This window comes from Pongo abelii, chromosome 10 (genome assembly GCF_028885655.2).
Source record: "Pongo abelii isolate AG06213 chromosome 10, NHGRI_mPonAbe1-v2.0_pri, whole genome shotgun sequence".
Taxonomy (NCBI): domain Eukaryota; kingdom Metazoa; phylum Chordata; class Mammalia; order Primates; family Hominidae; genus Pongo; species Pongo abelii.
Window position 1 is genome coordinate 53,824,381 of NC_071995.2, and position 24,288 is coordinate 53,848,668.

The window sequence follows — 24,288 nt, forward strand, 5'->3', positions numbered from 1 at the left end:
TTGCTAACAGTGAAGAAAATACTGTAAAGACAGGATGGGGAGTGTCAAGGGTCTTGTCTTTTTTTTTAGACGGAGTTTTGCTTGTGTCACCCAGGCTGGAGTGCAGTGGCATGATCTCAGCTCACTGCAACCTCCGCCTCCCGGGTTCAAGCGATTCTTCTGCCTCAGCCTCCCGAGTAACTGGGACTACAGGCATGTGCCACCATGCCCAGCTAATTTTTTGTATTTTTAGTAGAGACAGGTTTTCACCATGTTAGCCAAGATGGTCTCGATCTCCTGATCTCGTGATCCGCCTGCCTCAGCCTGCCAAAGTGCTGGGATTACAGGTGTGAGCCACCGCGCCTGGCCTTTGGCCCTTGTCTTTTTATGATTGGGGGTGAGAGGGTGAGACTTGTAGGGGCACAGGAGCAGAGAGACAGACCCCTCTTCAACCTATGCCCGAAATCTCCAGTTTAGATACAACAACAATACTCCCAAACCCTATTACTCAGCAGCTATATTTCTGGTAAATGTGGAGGAGTCTGTTCCAACAAGCCTGTCTTGAAACAATCAAGAACTGCTTAGATATCCCTGTTTCCACTAGAGGGCCTCATGTATTCATTCCCTTTCCAACCCCCACCAAAAGTATGTATATATTATGTATGTGTATGTATGCATACACAATACCCACACATGCATATACCCTTCTGGTCAGAGGTCACCCCTCCCCCTTCTTCCCACCCCCAGGTGTAAGAAGGACGATTCCAGGAACCTAAGGCTTTGTTACTCTGCCCCATTTTCAATGAAGGGTAGGAGGGAGTTAGACAGGGGTTGGGGCGGGGCCACTGAGCAGGATGCCTGGGTCTCTAGTTCCTGCCAGTAAGTCCCTAGGCCTCCATCTCTCTCCCTTGCTGTACCACCTTCACCACCATCCATGCGACCCCAAGAGCCTTAATGACTCTAGAAGAGACTCCAGGCAGGAGAAGCTGAAAGGACCTTTCACTCCCTACTTTTGGCCAGGGCCTTCTGTGCCACCTGCCAAGGCCAGCAGGTAAAGTGGGAGGATGAGGGCGTGGAGAAAGGGTGGACACAGACCAAAGTGCAAACCTCCACCCTAGAATTAAGGAGAGGATATGAGTCTTGACAGGAGGTGTCCTTAGACTGGAGAAAATAGGTCTAAAAGGAAAGAGAGGAACGTGAAGAAGGTGGGCAGATTGTCTCAAGCAGGGTAGAGACCGGGGCCGGAGGGAGGTGTTTGGTCAGGTTGTGGAGTTTGGGACTCTGGGCTTGCCCCCGTGGGATCTCCTGAGTGTGAAGTCAGTGGTGGATGGAAGGGAGTTGGTCAGGGAAGTTCAGGATGGCAGCAATCAGGAGAGAGTGAGACGTTGGTTGGGTGCCCAACTGCCAAGCTGTTCTGTTAGCGGCCCGCCAGGTATCTTGGCCTCTCAGGTTTGGGATGAAGGGAGAAGCTGTGAGTGATTAGAAAGAAGGGAAAATAGAAGCAGAGCTGCCGCCGGCGCGGGAAGAAGATGAGGAGGGCAGCAAATGGAGAAAATGTGTCCAAAGCCCCGGACATATTCGAGGGAGGGTGGAGCAGGTTACGGTGAACTGGAAACCTAGAAACGGGCCTCTCCAACTTCGAAGTTCCCAGAGTTGGGGGCGCCGGGCGCGGGCGCGGCGTGCAGGCTGGGGTGGGGGGCGGGCAGCTATGTCGTCAGGAACGGGGCGGCCCCGCTGCGGCCGCGTCTGCCTGGCCCGTCCCCTCCAGCCCAGCTTGAGCTCCAGCTCCAGCGCCGGCGCTTCAGCTGCGACCGCGAGCCCTCTCAAGAAAGGTAGAGACCCCGCGAGCCCCCCAGCGCCCCACCCTCCCCCATCGGAAAAGGACAGGGGTAGGGAAGCCGAGGACCCACGGGCTGCGTTCATGCTGCTGGGTCGGGAAGGAGGAAGCGTGACAGCTGGAGCGGGTATCGAGAAGGGTCTGCTCTGGGACGCGGGGTGCAGCGGGAGGGCTGGGCCAGAACCCGGTGGGTAACGTTTCCCAGACCTTCCCCTCCATCCCTCCCGCTCATTCGGAGGGATGGTGAAGCCCGGTTCCTGGGACCCGACTCGGAGGGAAGTCCTTTTCGGAACCTCCACAGCGCCGCACGGGTGGAGAAGGGTTCTTGTTTGGCCTCCAGGTCCCCAACCTCCCACCCCATCCTCTCCCCACCTGTCACTGGGAAGTTTCTGAAAATACCTGAGTCTGAATCTCACTTTTCACCTTGATAGGAGAAATGAGCCTTCCTGAGGAAGAAAGGCAAATATTACTGGGCATCTCTTCAGCCTCAGCACAGACAAGCCCACATCCCCCAACCATGCCAGTATCGTAACTTCCTCCTATACTACGCAATGACACCCTCTACACACACACACACGCACCCCCACACACACACACACACAACCCCTTCAGCCAGGTAGCACTGCAGTCTTCAGTGTTTGTGGAGGCTTAATAAGTTTTGAGGCTTCAAGCAAGTGATTCCCTCTTGAGGGCTACCTACTAGCAGCAACGGTCAGGGAGAGGAGGAGGATACAGTCCATGATGTGATTAAGGAATTCAGAAGTCCAGGTAATCAGGCCTGGGCCCTCAAATTCGGAGCTCCTGCCCCCTGGGGCAGCCTCAATATTCTGGAGACATAGCTATTTCCTGAGTAATGGTCGACTTAAAGGACTTGGAATGTGAGCAATGAATGCTTAAGTGAAAAAAGGAAACTTTAAATACTAACACAGGCTTTGGAAATAATATTTATCTCTTGGTTAAAATTTTAGTATTTGATGTTTAAAATTAGATCCAGAGAGCCATGAGCTCTAAGATTTAGTGGAATGTACTAAGGATGGGTGTCTAGAGTCTGACTGTGCCCTTAAGAGAGTAATTCTCTCTCTATGCCTCAATTTCCTCCTCTGTAAAATATGAGGGTTGGTGACTCCCAGCTCTGTGGATGTTCTAAGATTCTCTGCCTCCAAGTCAACTTCTTCCTTTCTCACCCCAAGTGGGTAGGGGAGGGCAGGGAAACCAGAGGAGGGAAGGGAAGGGTGAGTCACAAATGGCTGGCAGGCTGGCAGCAGACCCCACCCTCCCAGCCCTGGCATTCGCCTAGACTAGCCCAGGTTATAGCCTCAGGGTTGGGATGGACCTGGAAGAAAAAAAATGGACTTGTTCCAGGTCTTTAAGTCCCCAGGATCCCACAGTTTGCTGCCCTTCAGCTCCAGGGATAGCTAAACTTTCAGTCAGAGAAGTCAAGAGAACCACTGAAAAGATCCCAGGAGCACTCGTTTCCAAGATTCCAGCCCAGGGGTGTCCTTGAACCCTGAGAGTCTAGTTCTAGCCACCTCGTCATCCTCCCAGAGGCAAAGTTCAGAATCCTGATACTACATGTTTGCACCTGACAGATATATTAATAACAAGGGGTAAGACGTACAACTGGGCTTCACTGATGCTAGCAGTCCCTGAAATTTATGCCTTCCTGGTTCAAAGACATCATTTTTCCTAATCTCCAGAAATGTTTCTCTAGGTACTACCCTTGTGTAATAATGATAATAGCTGATGTTCATTGAGTTCTTATTCTGTGCCATGCTGTTTGCTAAGTACATTGCATATATCATCTTATTTAATGCCCACATTGCAACTGATTTCTGTAGGTGCCCACTTTACTGATGAGAAAACTGAGGCTCAGGGAGATGAAATGACCTCTCAAAGAGCTAGGATTCTGATCCTTGCCTGTCCAATTTGCAAGTCCATTCTCTTAACTTCTACTGTATACTACTTCTCCAGGTTTAAGACCTGGGGAGCGGGCCGGGCGCGGTGGCTCAAGCCTGTAATCCCAGCACTTTGGGAGGCCGAGGCGGGCGGATCACGAGGTCAGGAGATCGAGACCATGGTGAAACCCCGTCTCTACTAAAAATACAAAAAATTAGCCAGGTGCGGTGGTGGGCGCCTGTAGTCCCAGCTACTCAGGAGGCTGAGGCAGGAGAATGGCGTGAACCCGGGAGGCGGAGCTTGCAGTGAGCCGAGATTGAGCCGCTGCACTCCAGCCTGGGTGACAGAGCAAGACTCCATCTCAAAAAAAAAAAAAAAAAAAAAGACCTGGGGAGCTAGGAAGGAGCAAGAAAGAGATCATTGTAAAAAGAGAGGCAGAGAAGAAGCCTGTCCTCTCTCCTTTGCATTATAACTTGTTTGCTCCTTCCTTGTCACTTTCTCCCTCAGATTCCATTTCCTAGAACTTTGGAGTCATCTTAGAATCCCTAGGGGTAATCAGAGAGGCTAATTAAGCTATAGAGGCCCCATTAGCCATAAGACTATTAGTATTCATTAGATCTGTTGGCAGCAGAAGTTGGACTATGGTCATTGAAAAGTGCCACATGGGTAGAGTCCTTTCTCTAGGATGTCAGTATCCCAGAACCCTCTTCTGAGTGTTCCCAGAGAGCTGCTGGAACAGGAATGGTGTGCTGCATAAAAGTAGGCAGCAGAGATGTCCCAAGGGCAGAGGCTGCAGAGAAAGTTCTTGCATCATCAGAAAGGAAAAGGGCTGGGCTGTTCTTGAACACCCAAACTGCTTCCCTAACCCAACAAGCCCTAAATGAGTGGGTGGAGATCAGGGTGTTTGATGGGGTAGTCAATAAGTGCTTTTCAGCATCATTCATTTATTGAACAGATATTTATTTAGCACCTACTCTATGTACTACAAATTATCTCCTTTCCTCTGACTGTCAGGTGGATACTCTGGCATCCTATTCCCATGTAACCATATTTGGATTAATAGCCCCAAATTATGAATCCCCAGCTTTACACAATCATGTGTACAACCAATATTGAGCACCCACTACATACTGGGAAGGGTATCCCAGGCAGACAGAACAGTAAGACTCATTGCTCTGAGCAGGGGAGAGCTTGCGATGCCTGAGGAACAGAAAGGAGCACAGTGAGACCAGATGCCGGGGTGTGAGGAGAGAGTGGAACAAGAGGAAGGCAGAGTGACAAGCAGAGGCACTACCACATGGCCTTGGGCTGGAGCCTTGGATTTTCCATCTATCAACTGCCTTAGGAAATCCAAGCTTCTCTGAGCTCCAGTTTCTTCATCTGTAGAATTGTAATGCCAATAATTTCCTATGTCTCATGATTTGATTCTAATTGTTAGTACAGTAATAACAAGCATTTCTTGTAGGCCTCCTAAATGTCAAGCATTATATGAGCGACTTTTCATATATTGTTTTACTTAAGCCACACAACTGTGAAAAATGGTTCTCATTCTCCCCATTTTACAGATATAACTTCCCCAAGTCACACAGCGGTATCAGAGCTAGGAATGGGACCCAGATATGACTGATCCTAGTTCTGTTCCAAAACCGTGCTGTATTATATTAATGTAAGATATGTTCTTATCATTATTGAATCAAGGCAAGTCGCCCACTGCACCTTGGTTCCTGGATCCAGCAGCCAAAACTTGGGTCTCCCTAAGCACTGCTGACCTAGCGGAGTGGAAGGAAGTTCCCAGGAACCAAGACAGTAGCACTCGGCTCCATCGTCCCGGGACTGGGAAACACTAGATCTGTTGGCAGCAGAAGTTGGACTATAGTCATTGAAAAGTGCCAGATGGGTAGAGTCCTTTCTCTAGGATGTCAGTATCCCAGAACCCTCTTCTGAGGAAGAGACTCTGTGGGTACCCAGAGTCTCTTCCCCTGCCTCTTCCCTACCCCGCGCCTAGGTCCCCACCCTTCCCTAGTAGAGCTCCGCGGAACGCAGTCCAGGCGGGGCCGGGGCTAGGGACCTTGCCAGGGCTAGTTCTGTGTCGCGCGTCAGAAGCGCTAGAGGTCGTTGCGTGGCGTGGGTGGCTCGGGGAGTGGGTGGCTGAGCGGAGCTGGGGTCCCTGGCCAGAGGCGGAACAAAATGGGGTCATGGCCAGGAAGACGCGCTAACGCAGTAAGAGTCACCGAGAGGGCCGGAACTGCCGGAACTGCCGAAGACCCGAGATGGGAGAGAGTGCAGGCTGGGGAGAGTCTGCAGAGATTGATGATGGCGGAAGAAAGCGCAGAAACAGACAAGGGACACACCCACAGAAACATATATAGATTGAGAAAGCCGGGTGCGGGTGGGAAGGTGAGGGTGGTCAGATGAATCAAGATAGGTTGGGGGAGAGGGAGAAGGATCCAGAAATGGACAGAGATGAGTCAGAGAAACAGAGACAGAGGACAGACACTGTCAGGGAAGGTAGAGGCATAGAGAAGAGGGACACAGGGAAAGGAAGATATTTAGGGAGGGACTAGGAGAGAAGGAAAGAACAAAAAATAATAGTGGGAGTAGAAACAGAATGGAACAGACAGAAGAGAAGACACCCAGACAGCTGGCTCTTCCCACTGTACACTTTGTCACCTTTCCCCAGGCCTACCCTCTGAAGAGGTCCAAGCAACGGAAGTACTACTACGAAGCTGCCTTTCTGGCCATCCTTGAGAAAAACAGACAGATGGCCAAGGAGAGGGGCCTAATAAGCCCCAGTGATTTTGCCCAGCTGCAAAAATACATGGAATGTGAGTCTTCCTGTCAGGCCTTCAGTTCGGGAGACCCTGCCCCAGAGAATCCCTCCTCCTCATCATTACACCCCCTGCCCCCAGCTTCCTCAGTGGCTTTGAGCAGTGTGCTGCTCAGATGTGCCCATGACTGGAAATGGGAGGAGTGGGAGATGGGGAGATGTCAGAAAAAGATCCGGATCTACCACAGTCTAACTGGGCTGCATTGTGCAAGGTCTCAGCTCTCTACCCACCTTCGCTATACCTGGACTGCTTGCTCCAGCTCTCAGAGAAGAGGAGTAAAGAGTGGTACTGTTTTGGAGGATCTGAAATATTTTTTCCTCTGTATTTCTGTGTTTCTTCTTGGAATTTCTTCATCTCATTTGAATCTTTTTTCCTGCTGGATTTCTCTGGCAGGAGAACTCAGCTGGACTAATAATGCTGTTCTCTTACTCTCTCTACACCCTAGACTCCACCAAAAAGGTCAGTGATGTCCTAAAGCTCTTCGAGGATGGCGAGATGGCTAAATATGTCCAAGGAGATGTGAGTGGCAGCTGGGAAATCCTCTCCTTGATCAACTCTTCCCATCTTTGTCTTTGATCCCCAACTTCCAGGAATTATTCTGGGCCTGCCCCTCACTATCCCCTCTAGAGATACCCTAGTGTCCATTGTCACTCCGACTATTGCTTTAGGATAAAACAAGAGATTCTATTAACTCAGGACTTAATCAAAGAAACCATACTCCTGCCTCAGATGCTTCTCAGCTCTGCACTTATTATCCCTGTCCCCACTACTCCCAATTCTTCAGCCCCAGCTCCGACCTTGCAGACTCCCCAGGATAATGCTCACTCTCATTATAGGCCATTGGGTACGAGGGATTCCAGCAATTCCTGAAAATCTATCTGGAAGTGGATAATGTCCCCAGACACCTAAGCCTGGCACTGTTTCAATCCTTTGAGACTGGTCACTGCTTAAATGAGACAAATGTGACAAAAGGTATGGTCAAGCAGGTAGGACTGGGCTGAGCCTGTGGCAGAAAAATCAAACTAGTATGGATTTGGGGATGAGAATTAACTTGAGTCACATGTTGTGCAGGTTGGGGGAAATTGGTGGAGAATAGTCAGGCTGGTCTAGGAGCTAAAGGGAGGAAAGGTAAAGGGGAAAGGTAAGTCGAGGGCAGTGGCTCACACCTGTAGTCCCAGCACTTTGGGAGGCTGAGGTGGGAGGATTGCTTGAGGCCAGGAGTTCAAGGTGCAGTGAGCAGTAATCATGCCACTGCACTCCAGCCTCAGTGACAGAGCGAGACCCTGTCTCTTAAAAAAGTCAGTAAATCTTTTTTTAAAAAAAAGGGAGAGGTGGAACAAACAAAAGATAAAACATGAGCCAAAGTGGAGGGAGCCCTGACTTCTGATGTGCTTTTTTGTAACCAGATGTGGTGTGTCTCAGTGATGTTTCCTGCTACTTTTCCCTTCTGGAGGGTGGTCGGCCAGAAGACAAGTTAGAATGTGAGTTGCCCTTCTGAAGTGAGGTGGCAGGGCAGTGAAGGGAGAGAGAGGTGTTTCCCAGCCTCCTTTCCCTTATTCCTTCAGGATTCCTAAAGGCTGACAGGTCTAGACAAAGGTGGGGCCAGAGAATGAGCCCATTTCCTCTGTTCTCCCAGACTATTTATACCTAATACCCTTCACCATAGTCACCCCAGTACCCATGACTTGTGCATTCCCATGTAGGCGGCCTAGGATGTCCTTGGGATATGGATTGTGTATTGTCTCCCCGACACATTCACTGAGGGTGGAATCCATGCCTGTTTTCCTTTCCTTTTTGTCTCCTTCTCAGTCCCATCGCAGGCTCTAGGCTTCTCACCCAAAAGCTCTCTCCCTGTCTCTTTGTTTCTCCCATATTCTGGTATGAATTCTTTGGGTATCTCTCACAAACTGACCCTGGCCCCCCTAAAACACCCCACAGTCACCTTCAAGCTGTACGACACGGACAGAAATGGGATCCTGGACAGCTCAGTGAGTTGGGGACCCTGTATGCTGGGCAAGGGAATATGTGTTAATTTGTCTGCACCCTCCTGCCCCAACTCTTCCAGGGTCTTAAGAAACAGAAGAGGATGGGGGGAGAGGTTGAGTCCTCTAGGACTAAATTTGAAAGTAAGTCCCAAGCTCTTGACCCCTCAAAGAGAATGCTGGAGACATGAATTGGGTCTGCCTTACAAACATACAAACACATTTATTTACTTGGCAGACGTACCTGAGAATGAGAGGTGTGAATCTGGGGTGGAACCCAGGAACACTGATTTCTGGAAAAGAGTTTGGATGGTGGTAGTAAAGGGGATATGGCTGTGGCTCTTGCCCTTTTTGCTCCAGGAAGTGGACAAAATTATCCTACAGATGATGCGAGTGGCTGAATACCTGGATTGGGATGTGTCTGAGCTGAGGCCGGTAAGGCAGCTCTTCCTTCATGTCCCTTCTTGTACCTTCTTCCCTGGTGAGTCCTGCATCTGCCTTACCTCATCTCTGACAGGCAACCTGGTTCCCTTGGCTAGGATGGCTGGGCTGGATATCCTAAGAGGCAGTGGAGAGGTGTTGGGTCTGAAGACCCACTCATACTGAAAGTCCCTTTCCACTCTGTGCACAGATTCTTCAGGAGATGATGAAAGAGATTGACTATGATGGGAGTGGCTCTGTCTCTCAAGCTGAGTGGGTCCGGGCTGGGGCCACCACCGTGCCACTGCTAGTGCTGCTGGGTCTGGAGATGGTGAGTAGGAGAGACTTCGGGGGATGAGTAAGACAGCCTTGGGTTATGCTTGCCAGGATTGGCCCTGTAAGGGCTTTGACACTCCCTAGCATCTACTGTGCCTTCCTAGACTCTGAAGGACGATGGACAGCACATGTGGAGGCCCAAGAGGTTCCCCAGACCAGTCTACTGCAATCTGTGCGAGTCAAGCATTGGTCTTGGCAAACAGGGACTGAGCTGTAACCGTGAGTAATGGGAGCTGGGAGGTGGGGGAAGAGGGTCAGCCCAGCTATCTGTGGGAGCTTGACGCTGTGAACTTAGAAAGACCTAGGTTTGAATCCTGGGCTCTACCACTGACTAGTTATGTGACCTTGGGAAAGCCACATCACTTCTTTAAGCCTTAGTTTCCTCAACTGAAAATGAGGTAATTGTGAGCATTAAAAAAGTTGGTGCAAGAAAAGTGCTTCAGATGGTGCATGCACATACTATAAGATGCAATAAAAAATATCTATTATGATTACTGTTGCTGTTAGACCTGGGCCTCCCAAGCATCATCCAGCTCAGTTCCTGCCTGGCACATGGATGGTGTGGGGCAGGCATGGGGTAGCAGCTGATCTTTTAGGAGGAAGAGTAAGGAAAAGGCGTGGGTTTTGGAGGTGGACACCTCACCCCAAATTTTTATTCTGTTACACCCTCAAGCAAGGGATCACATATCTGATCCTGCCTCACCCTCGGGTAAGAAGGAAATAGGGGGAGAGGCTCAGCTAAGCCTCCCAACTTCTTCCTTCTCCCTCAGTCTGTAAGTACACTGTTCACGACCAGTGTGCCATGAAAGCCCTGCCTTGTGAAGTCAGCACCTATGCCAAGTCTCGGAAGGACATTGGTGTGAGTGATCTCAAGCCTCCGCCCCCAACATCACCTACATCCTGGCCCTGGCCCTTGGCCCATTGCTGCCCTCAGCCCCTCCCTCCCCTAGGTCCTGCTCCGACCCTCCCAAACAAGGAACTGCCTTCCTCCCCAAGGTCCAATCACATGTGTGGGTGCGAGGAGGCTGTGAGTCCGGGCGCTGCGACCGCTGTCAGAAAAAGATCCGGATCTACCACAGTCTGACGGGGCTGCATTGTGTATGGTGCCACCTAGAGGTCAGTTTGGGAGCCATCCATTCTGGGTACGTCTTACGGCCCCGCAGAGCTGCCTTCTCCACCGGCTTCCCAGCCACACCTCCTTTACAGCCACAGTTGCCCCTGCTCCCAAGGGCTCTTTCCAGCCCAGACTGCCAGGTTGAGAGGAGACAGGGTTACCTTCGTGACCTCTCTGTGCCCACCTTGTCTTTCAGATCCACGATGACTGCCTGCAAGCGGTGGGCCATGAGTGTGACTGTGGGCTGCTCCGGGATCACATCCTGCCTCCATCTTCCATCTATCCCAGTGTCCTGGTGAGACCCTCGGCAGCAGCGGGGAGGGGACAGGAGTGCCTCCCCGATTTCCCACACGCACAGAGTGGCATTTAGAATAGAGAGCTCGTACTTTTAGGATTCAAGTCAGACCCCTCTATTTAGGGATTCATGCATAATACAGCTTTCCTTACCTCTGCTTTCCTCCCCTCCCAGGCCTCTGGACCGGATCGTAAAAATAGCAAAACAAGCCAGAAGACCATGGATGATTTAAATTTGAGCACCTCTGAGGCTCTGCGGGTACAGGGCTGAGAGTCTTGGGCTTCATGATGGGGGCCGCTTTTTCACTGGAGCCCTCATGAGTGGGAATGAAGTGGGAGAGCCTGGTGGGGGGCGGTTGATGCTCACTCTCCAGAAACTCCATCATGGTAGGGGAGGGAAGGGGAGGGAAACAGGAGGGAGGGGGGAAATATCGTGGTGGAATGCCAGCCCTCTGCCCCTGTCTCCAGGGCCCACCTTAACTCTGACAAAATCCTGCTTTCTTTATCCTTACTTTCTTCCCCCAATGCAGATTGACCCTGTTCCTAACACCCACCCACTTCTCGTCTTTGTCAATCCTAAGAGTGGCGGGAAGCAGGGGCAGAGGTGAGGAGAGATATACTGGGTCTTCTAAGATGAGAGAGGGAGGGCCTGCCTGCAGCACTTGGAAGGTGGAAGGGGATGTGTGTGTCTGGAGGGGCATACCTTGAGGAACACACCAAGAGGGTGAGGTTCAGAAGATCACCCCCGACCCCCACGCCTGCCATGAGCTTTTCTTTTTCCCACACACAGGGTGCTCTGGAAGTTCCAGTATATATTAAACCCTCGACAGGTGTTCAACCTCCTAAAGGATGGTCCTGAGATAGGGTGAGCACAGGTTAGGGACTGTATCACAGTGTTTTCATGGGTCTGTGTATCTGTATACATTAGGAGAGTGCAGGAAAGAGTGCAGGTTGGGAGAGGAGGGCTAGAGATCCCCAAGAGGCCAGAATTCAGAATATTTCCTTCCCTAGGGTCACTGGGTATCCCATCCTCCGAGCTCTCTGGCCCATCTTTGTCCTACTCTCAAAGAATGAAGACCCAATTTTTCCCTAACCACTGAGGAGTGGCTATAACTTTCTCCATTGTTCTTTTCTGTGACCTTCATAGAAACTCAAGTCTTTTGACAAAAAGGAGGAGGGTCCTACAGAATGAGAGACAAGAAGCAATCTGCCTGCCCAGGACTTGGGTAGCCTCAGTCCTGTTATCCTTCTTCATCTTCTCTCTCCCCTTTGTCTCAGGCTCCGATTATTCAAGGATGTTCCTGTTAGCCGGATTTTGGTGTGTGGTGGAGACGGCACAGTAGGCTGGATTCTAGAGACCATTGGTCAGTGCAAGGAGGGGCGCTGGGAAGGGATTGGGGTCGTAGTCTTGCAGAGCTAACTCACTCCATCCTTCTCTTCACCTGCCTCCGCAGACAAAGCTAACTTGCCGGTTTTGCCTCCTGTTGCTGTGTTGCCCCTGGGTACTGGAAATGATCTGGCTCGATGCCTAAGATGGGGAGGAGGTAAGTGGTTAGAAATTGTTTTGCTGTAGGCTGGGGGGAGTTGTGTAGGAAGGGAAAGCCACTTAGAGAAGAAACTAGACATCTGGTATGGAAAGGATTGGGGAAGAAGAGGGGCACAGACAGGTGGATACAAAAGTGGAATGTCCAAAAAGAAGAGAGCTTTGGAAGAAGCAGGGACCACAATCTGAACCTAGAAGGGTCAAGGGTGATAGACCCCTTTCCTGTAAATATTTTTATGTTTCTCCCAACCAACTCTTATGGCTCAGAGAATCAAGGAATATGGGGGTGGGGAACAATGTGTGAATAAGGAAGGTTGTATAAGAGCTAAGCCAGATGCTGAGTGATGGAGCTAGCAGGGAGCTTGGTCATGACTCATTCACTCATTCAAACAGTTAACCAGGTAGTCATTAATTAATTCACCATGACTTCTTTCCGAGTATTGCAATAGTCTCCTAAGTGCTCTCCCATTTCTAATCTCTTATGCCTTTCAAACAGAAAGAGTTTGAGGGATGGTATTGGTAGATAAAGAGGTCAGTGTAGGACAGATTGTTTGAGGAATCTTGGAGTTGAGGTTATTGGGTTCAGAGTCCAGCTCTAAGATCTTGCTGGAGATCTTAGGGAATAGAGATCTGCTAAGAGCAGCGGAAGGCATTCTAGGTGGAGGAAGTAGTGTAAGGCCAGAGGAGCCACCAAACAACATGGTGGTGCATTGGGGGAACTGTAAGTCATTCATCATGATTGGGACATAGGGTGCAAGGTGGAAAATGTGGAGAGGGAAGACTAGTTAAGCAGAGTCCAGATTATGGAGGGTTATGAATACTGTGCCAGGGAGTTTTTAATTTTATCCTGCCAGAGTTTGCAAGCTGACAGCCCACAGTAATGTTTTTGTGTTGTTTTATATTAGTTGCCTTGCAGTGTTTTCAATTTCTTTGTACTTGATTATTTCTAAGTGGGACATGTATTCTTCAGTTTATCACAATCCCCTTGGCTCCCTGCTAGTCACTTATTCACTTTCCCTTTCTTTTTTTTTTTTTTTTTCTTGAGATGGAATCTCGCTCTGTTGCCCAGGCTGGAGTGCAGTGGTGCCATCTCAGCTCACTGCAACCTCTGCCTCCCAGTCAAGTGATTCTCCTGTCTCAGCCTCCTGAGTATCTGGAAATACAGGTGTGTGCCATCACGCCCTGCTAATTTTTGTATTTTTAGTAGAGACGAGTTTTCACCATGTTAGCCAGGATGGTCTCGAACTCCTGACCTCAAGTGATCTGCCCACCTAGGCTTCCCAAAGTGTTGGGATTACAGGTGTGAGCCACCATGCCCAACCCACTTTACCATTCAAGCCACTCAGGTATTTGAGTGTGCAATCCCTGAACTATGGGCAAACTCTTTTTTTTCTTTTCTCTTTTTTTTTTAAACTCAATCAAACAAGCAGCAGTGAGGGGGAACTCGATGTAAGTAAAAGATGTAACTAAAAGAACAAATAGGAAGAAATATCTCTGAGTGCTCATTATAACTTAAGTTTTATATGTAGACATATAACCAATTCTTTGACCAGTTTTCAGATCCTCAACATCTGACTTCTTCATTTATAATATTAGACATTTTGAAATTACATATTTTATGTCTTCCCTGTATTCTGCAAACAAAAATCAAGTTAGCATAAACAAGCAAACAAGTTAGCAGAAAACATTGCAGTTTTCTGCTAACTCAACCTGAATCATGACAATAAGGATATAAATATAGCACTAATGAAAATGTATGTTGGGCTGGGCATGGTGGCTCATTCCTGTAATTCCAACACTTTGGGAGGCCAAGGTCAGAAGATCACTTTAAGCCAGGAGCTGGAGACCAGCCTGGACAACAAAGTGAGACCAAGTCTCTACAAAATATTTTTTAAAAAATTAGCTGGGCAAGGTGCACACACCTGCAGTCCCAACAACTCAGGAGGTGGAGGCTGGAGGATTCCTTGAGCCCAGGAGTTTCAGGCTGCAATGAGCTATGATTGGGCCACTGCACTCAATCCTGGGTGACACAGTGAGATCTCATCTCTAAAAATAAATAAACAAACACACAAATAAATAGCCAGGCATGGTGGCACATGCCTATAGTCCCAGCTGAGGCCGAGGCGGGAGGATTGCTTCACCTGGAAAGATCGAGGCTGTAGTGAGCCATGATTGCACCACTGCACTCCAGCCTGGGCAACAGTGTGAGACTTTAAATTAAAAAATAAAAAGGAAAACATGTTGACACTGAAAAAATCATAAGGTTTGAAGAGGGGGTATTGAAAGGATTATCACTATGGGAGCTCTGTGGAAGATGGATTGTAGGAAGGAGACAGAATAGGAAATTACCTGTTTGCAGTAGTCCAGACAAGAGATGATGAACACAGAAGCCAAGGCAGCAGCAGTGGAGTTAATGAGGTAGAAGCCACAGCTCTGGATAACTGATAGGTTGTGGAGAAGGAGGTAGAGACAAGTCTAGGACATTTCCTAGGTTTGTGGACTCAGCAGATGGAGGTGGAATTTATTTATTCATTTATTTATTTTTATTTATTTATCTTTTTGAGACAGAGTCTCGCTCTGTTGCCTAGACTGGAGTGCAGTGGCACGATCTCAGCTCACTGCAACCTCTACCTCCCAAGTTCTGGTGATTCTCCTGCCTTAGCCTCCCAAGTAGCTGGGATTGCAGGTGTCCACCACCACATCCAGCTAATTTTTGTATTTTAAGTGGAGACGAGATTTCACCATGCTGGCCAGGCTGGTCTCGAACTCCTGACCTCTGGTGATCTGCCCGCCTCTGCCTCCCAAAGTGCTGGGATTATATGCATGAGCCACCGTGCTCAACCTTGGGGTGGCATTTATTAAGACAGGGAATATAGGAGGAAGACTAGTTTAAGGAAGAAAAATTCAGTTTGGGGCAGGTGGAGATGTTGTGGTGGGTGGTTAGAAATACATGTCAGGAATTTAGGAGAGAAGTCAAATATTTTAGGAGATACATGTTTGAGAGTCATCTGCTCCGAGGTGGTAATTAACATTCTGAGAGTAGCTGAGATTACCCAGAGAAAGAGGTAAGAGAAGGTGAACAAGGACAGCAAGATCCTGGTAAACACCCTATTTAACAGTTGAGCAGAGAAAGAGGAGTTATTAAAGGGTCTGCATTAGTGTCCCATTGCTGCTGATTAGTGTCCCAGTGCTCCCAATTACCACAAACAGTGGCTTAAAGCAACACAAATTTATTATCTTACAGTTCTGGATGAGAGAAGTCCAAAATGGGTCTCACTAGGCTAAAATCAAGGTGTTGGCAGGGCTGAGTTCTTTTCTAGAGGCTCTAGGGAAGAATCCTTTGCTTTTTCTAGTTTCTACAGGCTGTCTGCATTCCTTGGCTCAAGGTCCCCCTTCCAACCAGTGGTCTTATCACTCCAACCCCTGCTTCCACAGTCACATCTCCTTTTACAACTCTTTTCTCCTGCCTTCCTCTTTCACTTATAAGGACCCCTGTGATTACATTGATACCACCCAGATAATCCACTGTTATCTCCCATCTCAAAATCCTCATTTTTTTTTCTTTTTTTTTTAAGACAGTGTCTCCCTCTGTTGCCCAGGCTGGAGTGCAGCGGCACAGTCTCGGCTCATTGCAACCTCTGCCTCCCTGGCTCAAGCGATTCTCATGTCTCAGCTTCCCAGGTAGCTGGGATTACAAGCCTATGCCAACACACCGGCTAATTTTTGTATTTTTAGTAGAGACAGTTTTCACCATGCTGCCCATGCTGGTCTTGAACTCCTGACCTCAAGTGAACCGCCTGCCTCAGCCTCCCAAAGTGCTGAGATTACAGGCGTGAGCCACCGTGCCTGGCCCAAAATCCTCAATTTAAATGTATCTGCAAAGTCTCTTTTTCCATGTAAGGTAACATTCACAGTTTCTTTTTTTCTTTCTTCTTCTTTTTTTTGTTTTTTGAGAGGGAGTTTTGCTCTTGTTGCCCAGGCTGGAGTGCAATGGCACGGTCTGGGCTCAATACCACCTCTGCCTCCTGGGTTCAAGCGATTCTCCTGCCTCAGCCTCCCTAGTAGCTTGGATTACAGGCATGTGCCACAACACCTGGCTAATTTTGTTTTTGTTGTTGTTGTTGTTGTTGTTGTTTTTGGAGACGGAGTCTCACTCCATCGCACAGGATGGAGTGCAGTGGTGCGATCTCGGCTCACTGCAACCTCTGCCTCCCAGGTTCAAGTGATTCTCCGGCCTCAGCCTCCTGAGTAGCTGAGATTACAGGTGTGCGCCATCACAACTGGCTAATTTTTGTATTTTTAGTAGAGACAGGGTTTCGCCATGTTGGCCAGGCTGGTCTCAAACTCCTGACCTCAGGTGATCCACCCGCCTCGGCCTCCCAAAGTGCTGGGATTACAGGCGTGAGCCACCTCACCCAGCAATAGTCACAGTTTCTTGAGATTAAGATGTGGACATCTTTGAGAAGCTAGTATTCTGCCTACCACAAAGACTAAAAAGGAATAGTTAAAGAGAAACAAAAGTCAAAGGAAAGTCCCTCTGTAACCGAGAGAGTGATATTTCAGAGGTTAAGTGAAGACTTTCAAGAGTTAAAATGAGAATGAAAGATACACTGTTGGCAGGAGTCATTGGCAATCTTTGCCAAAAAGGTTTCGGCAGGGTGGGATGGGCAAAAGGTAAATTACAGTGGATTGAACCCTCAATGGAATGTGAGGAAGTGGAGACTTTTTTTTCTTTTTCTTTTTCTTTTCTTTCTTTTTTTTTTTTTTTTGTGACAGAGTTTTGCTCTTGTTGCCCAGGCCAGAGTGCAATGGCAGGATCTCAGCTCATTGCAACGTCCACCTCCCGGGTTCAAGCGATTCTCCTGCCTCAGCCTCCCGAGTAGCTGGAATTACAGGCATGTACCACCACGCCCAGCTAATTTTGTATTTTTAGTAGAGATGGGGTTTCTCCATGTTGGTCAGGCTGGTCTCGAACTCCTGACCTCAGGTGATCCACCTGTCTTGGCCTCCCAAAGTGCTGGGATTACAGATGTAAGCCACTGCGCCCAGCTGTGGAGACATTTTTAAAACCTTTTTTCTTCCCTGACTACAATTATAATACATGCTGGTGGTAAAAAATAACTCAAACATTTCATATATATGTGCCAAGAAAGTGAAAGCTCCCTATAATCTATGCCCTACAGTTTTGGGGGCTGTTCCTCCATGTTTTACTTCCTAGACACAAACTAACATATATTTAAACAATGAGGTCATTTTATAGATGTTTTTCTTCTTTTTCTAACTTAACAGTTCATATTGGTTATCATATTTCTATACAGTCAGGTTTGCCTCATCCATTTTAGCACTGAATAGTGTTCCGTTGTGTGAATGTGTAATCATTTATAAACAGTTCCCTATTGGTGGACATTAGAGTAGCATTCAGTTTTTTAATCTTATACACCATGGTGCAGTGAACACTCATACATCTATCTCTGCGCACAGATATGAACATTTCTCTAGGAGAGACTTCTAGAAGTAGAATTGCTGACTCGGAGAATATGAACATTTTTATTTTATTTTATTTATTTTTTTGAGATAGAGTTCTGCTCTTGTTACCCAGGCTGGAGTGCAATAGTACAATCTCGGCTCACTGCAACCTCCACCTCCCAGGTTCAAGCGATTCTCGTGCTTCAGCCTCCCGAGTAGCTGGGACTAAAGGCATGCGCCTCCACGCCTGGCTAATTTTTTGTATTTTCAGTAGAGATGAGGCTTCACCATGTTGGCCAGGCTGATCTCGAACTTTTGACCTCAAGTGATCTTCCCACCTCGGCCTCCCAAAGTGCTGGGATTACAAGTGTGAGCCACCACACCCAGCCAAAAATAACTATTAATAGTAAAATGTTCATGCTGGACGTGGTGGCTCATGCCTGTAATCCCAGCACTTTGGGAGGCCAAGGCGGGTGGATCATGAGGTCAGGACTTCAAGACCAGCCTGGCCAAGATGGTGAAACCCCGTCTCTACTAAAAATACAAAAATCAGCTGGGTGTGGTGGCAGGCACCTGTAATCCCAGCTACTCAGTAGGCTGAGGCAGGAGAATCACTTGAACCCAGGAGGCGGAGGTTGCAGTGAGCCGAGATCACGCCATTGCACTTCAGCCTGGATGACAGAGCTAGACTCCATCTCGAAAAAAAAAAAAAAGGTATTTTCTTTTTAAAAAACTATTCAAATAGCTGAACATGGTGGCTCACACCTGTAATCCCAGCATTTTGGGAGGCCAAGGCTGGAGGATCGCTTGAGCCCAGGAGTTTGAGACCATCCTGGGCTACATAGTGAGACCTCGTCTCTATGAAAAATAAAATAATTAGCCAGGCATGGTGGCACACGCTTGTGGTTCCAGATACTCAGGAGGCTGAGGCAGGAGGATAGCTTGAGCCTGGCAGGTTGAGGCTACAGTGAGCCAGTGCACTCCAGCTTGGGCAAGAGAGCAAGATCCTGTCTCAAAAAAAAAAAAAAAAAATTACACAAATGGGCTGGGTGCGGTGGCTCACGCCTATAATCCCAGCACTTTGGGAGGCCAAGGTGGGTGGATCACGAGGTCAGGAGATCGAGACCATCCTGGCTAACATGGTGAAACCCTGTCTCTACTAAAAATACAAAAAATTAGCTGGGCCTGGTGGCACATGCCTGTAATCCCAGCTACTTGGGAGGCTGAGCAGGAGCATAGCTTGAACCTGGGAGGCAGAGGTTGCAGTGAGCCGAGATCATGCCACTGCACTCTAGCCTGGGCAACAGAGCCGGACTCCATCTCAAAAAAAAAAAAGAAAAGAAAAACTTACATAAATAAGTCATCAGTACATTGTCACCGTAAAGATTTAAAGACTCCCCACAAAACTCCATGTACCTCCTCAGAGATAAACATTGTTTCCTATTAACAGTCATTTTTCTGTTTTTATATGCATGCACACACACACACACACACACACATATGCATAAACAGACAACTTTTTTTTTTTTTTTGAGACAGAGTCTCACTCTGTCACCCAGGCTGGAGTACAGTGGCGTGATCTCAGCTCCCTGCAACCTCTGCCTGCCGGCTTCAAGCGATTCTCCCTGTCTCAGCCTCCTGAGTAGCTGGGATTACTGGCGCCCACCACCATGCCCAGCTAATTTTTGTATTTTTAGCAGAGACAGGGTTTCACCATGTTGGCCAGGTTGATCTCGAACTCCTGACCTTAGGTGATCTGCCCACCTCGGCCTCCCAAAGTGCTGGGATTATAGGCATGAGCCATGGCACCCAGCGAAAAATATGTTTTGATAAAATTTGATAACATTTTGATAAAAATTGCCAAAATGCTTTCCAAAAATGACTTATCAAGTCATGCCATAGCTAACAGCAAATGAGAATGCCAATTTATTCATAAACTCATTAGCACTTGGTTTTCTGAATCTCCTTATACTTTGCCAACCTGATAAGCAACAAAAGTTAGCTAATTGTTTTAATTATGGTTCTTGAAATTGTTAGTAATACTGAGCACCTTTTCTATGCATATTGGCCATTTGTATTTTTTCTTCTATCATAGGCTTGTTTGTATTATTTGCGCATTTTTCCTTTTTTGTTTTTTGTTTCTTTCTTTGTTTTGAGATAGTCTTGCTCTGCTACCCATGCTGGAGTACAGTGGTGAGCTCACAGCTCACCACAGCCTCGAACTCCTAGGCTCATGCAATCCTCCCACCTCAGGGTAGCCTGGACTACAGTCACATGCCACCACACCTGGCTAATTTTTTTTTTTTTTTTTTGAGACAGAGTTTCACTCTTGTTGCCCAGGCTGGAGTGCAGTGGCGCAATCTCGGCTCACTGCAACCTCCGCCTCGTGGGTTCAAGTGATTCTTCTGCCTCAGCCTCCCAAGTAGCTGGGATTACAGGTGTCTGCCACCACGCCTTGCTAATTTTTTGTATTTTTAGTAGAGATGGGGTTTCACCATGTTGGCCAGGCTGATCTGAAACTCCTGACCTCATGATCTGCCCGCATCGGCCTCCCAAAATGCTGGGATTACAGGCGTCAGCCATCGCGCCCGGCCTACACCTGGCTAATTTTTATTTTATTTTGTTTTTTATTTTTTGAGACGGAGTCTTGCTCTGTCACCCAGGCTGGAGTGCAGTGGCGCGATCTCGGCTCACTGCAAGCTCCACCTCCTGGGTTCACGCCATTCTCCTGCCTCAGCCTCCCGAGTAGCTGGGACTACAGGTGCCCACCACCACGCCCGGCTAATTTTTTGTATTTTTAGTAGAGACGGGGTTTCACCGTGTTAGCCAGGATGGTCTCGATCTCCTGACCTCGTGATCCGCCCGCCTCGGCCTCCCAAAGTGCTGGGATTACAGGCGTGAGCCACTGACACCTGGCTAATTTTTATATTTTTTGTAGAGATGAGGTTTTGCCATGTTGTCCAGGCTGGTCTCAAACTCTTGGCCTCAAGGGATCACCCGCCTCAGCCTCCCGAAGTGCTGGGACTACAGGAGTGAGCCACTGCACCTAGCCTTGTTTGTTTGTTTTTTGAGATGGGGTCTCACTATGTTGGCCAGGCTGGTCTCGAACTCCTGGGTTTGAGCAATCCTCCTGCCATGTAGCTGGGATTATAGGCGCTACCATGTCCGTCTAGTTTTAAATTTTAATATGATTATATTTATCTATCTTTTTCTTTTGGGCTTCTAGTTTTGTATCCATTCAAAGATTATAAAAACATTTACTAATGTTTTCTTCTAGTACAAATTCTGGCCGGGTGCAGTGGCCTGTAATCCCAGCACTTTGGGAGGTTTGGGGTATGGATGGTCACGTCATGCAGGTAGCGAGCACAGAACCCAGTAGGTAGTTTTTCATGCTGCTCCTCCCTTTCCCCAGCACCATTTATTGAATAATCTATCTTTTCCCCATTTATTTGAAATGACATCACATACTAAATTTCTATGTATACTTGAGTCTATTTGGGGGCTCTCTCTATTCTTTACTATTGAACCTTTTATTCCATTCACTCTGCCTGTATAACACTGTTTACACATGGTTGCTTTATACTGTGATCTGTCTGAATGGGGAGTGAAAGCATCAGGGGTCGAGGGTGAGAGAGGATTATCCTCATTTGTCACCCATCTTTTTTTTGTTGTTGTTGTTTCAACACCATTTATTAAAATTTCACTTCATTCTTTTTTTTTTTTTTTTTTTTTGAGACAGAGTCTTGCACTGTTGCCCGGACTGGAGTGCAATGGCGTGATCTCGATCTTGATCTCAGCCCACTACAACCTCTGCCTCCCAGGTTCAAGCGATTCCCCTGCCTCAGCCTCCCAAGTAGCTGGGGCTACAGGTGCCTGCCACCATGCCCAGCTAATTTTTTTTTGTCACCCATCTTTTTCAGCATTCTCCTGGCTATTCTCTCCAACCTTCCAGATAACTGTTGGCACCATCTTTGCATATCCACACACATTGGAAACATTCACCCTCCATACAGCATGGAGGAAAGGTCCATGGGAGCTGTGACCATGCACCCTGCCCTGTCACTGGCTAGGGCTGGGAGGCTCTGCAGAAACAGGGCAGAAGGCCCCCGGGAATTTGTGGAGCTGGGAGCTGAGAAGAGGCCTCTCTGGGACCCAGAGCTCAGTGCTAACCTGTCTTCTCCACTCCTAGGGTATGAAGGACAGAATCTGGCAAAGATCCTCAAGGATTTAGAGATGAGTAAAGTGGTACATATGGATCGATGGTCTGTGGAGGTGATACCTCAACAAACTGAAGAAAAAAGTGACCCAGTCCCCTTTCAGATCATCAATAACTACTTCTCTATTGGTGTGGTCAGTGGAATGGGGCCTGGGGAGAAGGGAGAAAGGGGGGGCCAAGCAGTCAGAGGCTGGAGGAGAGCAGAAAAGGAAGGGGAGATTAAGTGACCTGTGACACAGGGAAATTGGGAGTGCAGTACAGTGCTGTGAGTTGCAAGGGAAGATCTTGGGACATGTTGTGGGGAGCAGCATGGGGACTTGGGAGAGAGGGGAGACTGGGAGGGAGAGATTGAGCTCTGTACTGACCTTCATATCCTGAACTCTCCAGGATGCCTCTATTGCTCATCGATTCCACATCATGCGAGAGAAATATCCGGAGAAGTTCAACAGCAGGTTAGGGAAAGGAGGGAGCAGTGTGGGCATACACAGTGTCAGGAGCCAGGTTTTGACCAAGTTTGACTCAGATTGCTCAGAAGAGCAGTGGCACCTCTAGGAGATCCCCCAACCAAAGCTACCCTTGTTCCCCATGGGACTAAAGTTAGGAGGTTGATGCCCTTCCCTGTCACTTACCACCCCTGCCAGCACTGTGTAACCTGTCCCTCCCTACTGGGCCTTGTGTTGGGGCTGACACAGAATGAAGAACAAGCTATGGTACTTCGAATTTGCCACATCTGAATCCATCTTCTCAACATGCAAAAAGCTGGAGGAGTCTTTGACAGTTGAGGTGTGTGTAATAAGACTCAATCCTACATCCTTTTCAGCTTCTTAATAGCCAAGTTTCTCCCTCCGTGGCACCCTTAGGAACTTCCCATATTCTTAAACCTATGCTTCTTTGACCTCCCAGCTCTCCTACCCCAATTCTCCAAGTCCTCAAGATACACTAGTCCCTATTTCCATCCTTTGCACACCTCCAAATCCTGCCCTCTCCAGTTTGTCATCTGGTGGAGGGAGTGATCACATCTATGATTATGCCATGAGGTGAGGATCTGTACCCTCCCTAACTGGGACTGTGCCCCCTCCTCTCAGATCTGTGGGAAACCGCTGGATCTGAGCAACCTGTCCCTAGAAGGCATCGCAGTGCTAAACATCCCTAGCATGCATGGTGGCTCCAACCTCTGGGGTGATACCAGGAGACCCCATGGGGATATCTATGGGATCAACCAGGCCTTAGGTGCTACAGCTAAAGTCATCACCGACCCTGATATCCTGAAAACCTGTGTACCAGGTGAGAGGAGCAGCCTTGGGAGCTGAGTGGGCAGGACCAAGGGAAAGTGTGACTCCCTGTGGAGATACCCTGTTTATGTAAAACTTAACTCCCTATTTCGTCCCCAGACCTAAGTGACAAGAGACTGGAAGTGGTCGGGCTGGAGGGTGCAATTGAGATGGGCCAAATCTATACCAAGCTCAAGAATGCCGGACGTCGGCTGGCCAAGTGCTCTGAGATCACCTTCCAGTAAGGAAGACTCCACCAGGGTCCCTGAGGGAAGCTGTGGGGCTGGGCCAGCAGAAGGGTCATGGGAATGGTGGGGAGGGGCTTTACTAGATCTCCCTCAGTGACAAAAGGTCTCAAAGCCAACCTGAGAAGCAGAGTTTTGGTATTCGATTAGTAAGGAAATCACCAATGTTCCTTGGCCTCCTGTAGCACCACAAAAACCCTTCCCATGCAAATTGATGGAGAACCCTGGATGCAGACGCCCTGTACAGTGAGTATTGACGATCCCAGCCAAAAACTAAACCCTTGGGCTCCATGGATCCTAAATCCCCATTCCACAGCTTCTTTACACCCTTCTGATGCCTGAACTTCCCTTGCACATCATTCATCCTAAACCCTGATTTCTCAGCCCCTGGTTTCCCTATCGTGGCCTCTCTAGGAACCTAGCAACCCACCCCAAACCCCACAGATTTCCCTCCAAATCTCTGAAGCCACAGCCCCAAAGCATCAGGTCCTGCCTCTGAATGTGCTCCCTTCCCTTCCAGATCAAGATCACCCACAAGAACCAGATGCCCATGCTCATGGGCCCACCCCCCCGCTCCACCAATTTCTTTGGCTTCTTGAGCTAAGGGGGACACCCTTGGCCTCCAAGCCAGCCTTGAACCCACCTCCCTGTCCCTGGACTGTACTCCCAAGGCTCTGTATATTGCTGCCACATACTCCTGCCAGCTTGGGGGAGTGTTCCTTCACCCTCACAGTATTTATTATCCTGCACCACCTCACTGTTCCCCATGGGCACACACATACACACACCCCAAAACACATACATTGAAAGTGCCTCATCTGAATAAAATGACTTGTGTTTCCCCTTTGGGATCTGCTAAGT

At 48.5% G+C, this 24,288-nt stretch overlaps 1 protein-coding gene across 7 annotated transcripts; it reads left to right on the forward strand.

The window, feature by feature from the left end:
- The first annotated feature begins 872 nt into the window (after nucleotides 1-872).
- Nucleotides 873-24,286, forward strand: DGKA (diacylglycerol kinase alpha). 7 transcript variants are annotated; one of them, XM_009247863.2, is made up of 24 exons: nucleotides 873-1,030; nucleotides 6,393-6,537; nucleotides 6,986-7,059; nucleotides 7,377-7,512; nucleotides 7,947-8,021; nucleotides 8,479-8,528; nucleotides 8,883-8,957; nucleotides 9,154-9,273; nucleotides 9,383-9,497; nucleotides 10,049-10,137; nucleotides 10,275-10,394; nucleotides 10,589-10,687; nucleotides 10,862-10,945; nucleotides 11,217-11,290; nucleotides 11,477-11,551; nucleotides 11,965-12,050; nucleotides 12,141-12,230; nucleotides 21,885-22,045; nucleotides 22,299-22,363; nucleotides 22,604-22,694; nucleotides 22,997-23,195; nucleotides 23,303-23,423; nucleotides 23,613-23,673; nucleotides 23,948-24,286. In XM_009247863.2, the coding sequence occupies exons 2-24, from the start codon at nucleotides 6,474-6,476 to the stop codon at nucleotides 24,029-24,031; spliced, it is 2,208 nt and encodes a 735-aa protein (XP_009246138.1). In that variant the 5' UTR covers nucleotides 873-1,030; nucleotides 6,393-6,473; the 3' UTR covers nucleotides 24,032-24,286.
- Nucleotides 24,287-24,288: the final 2 nt, after the last annotated feature.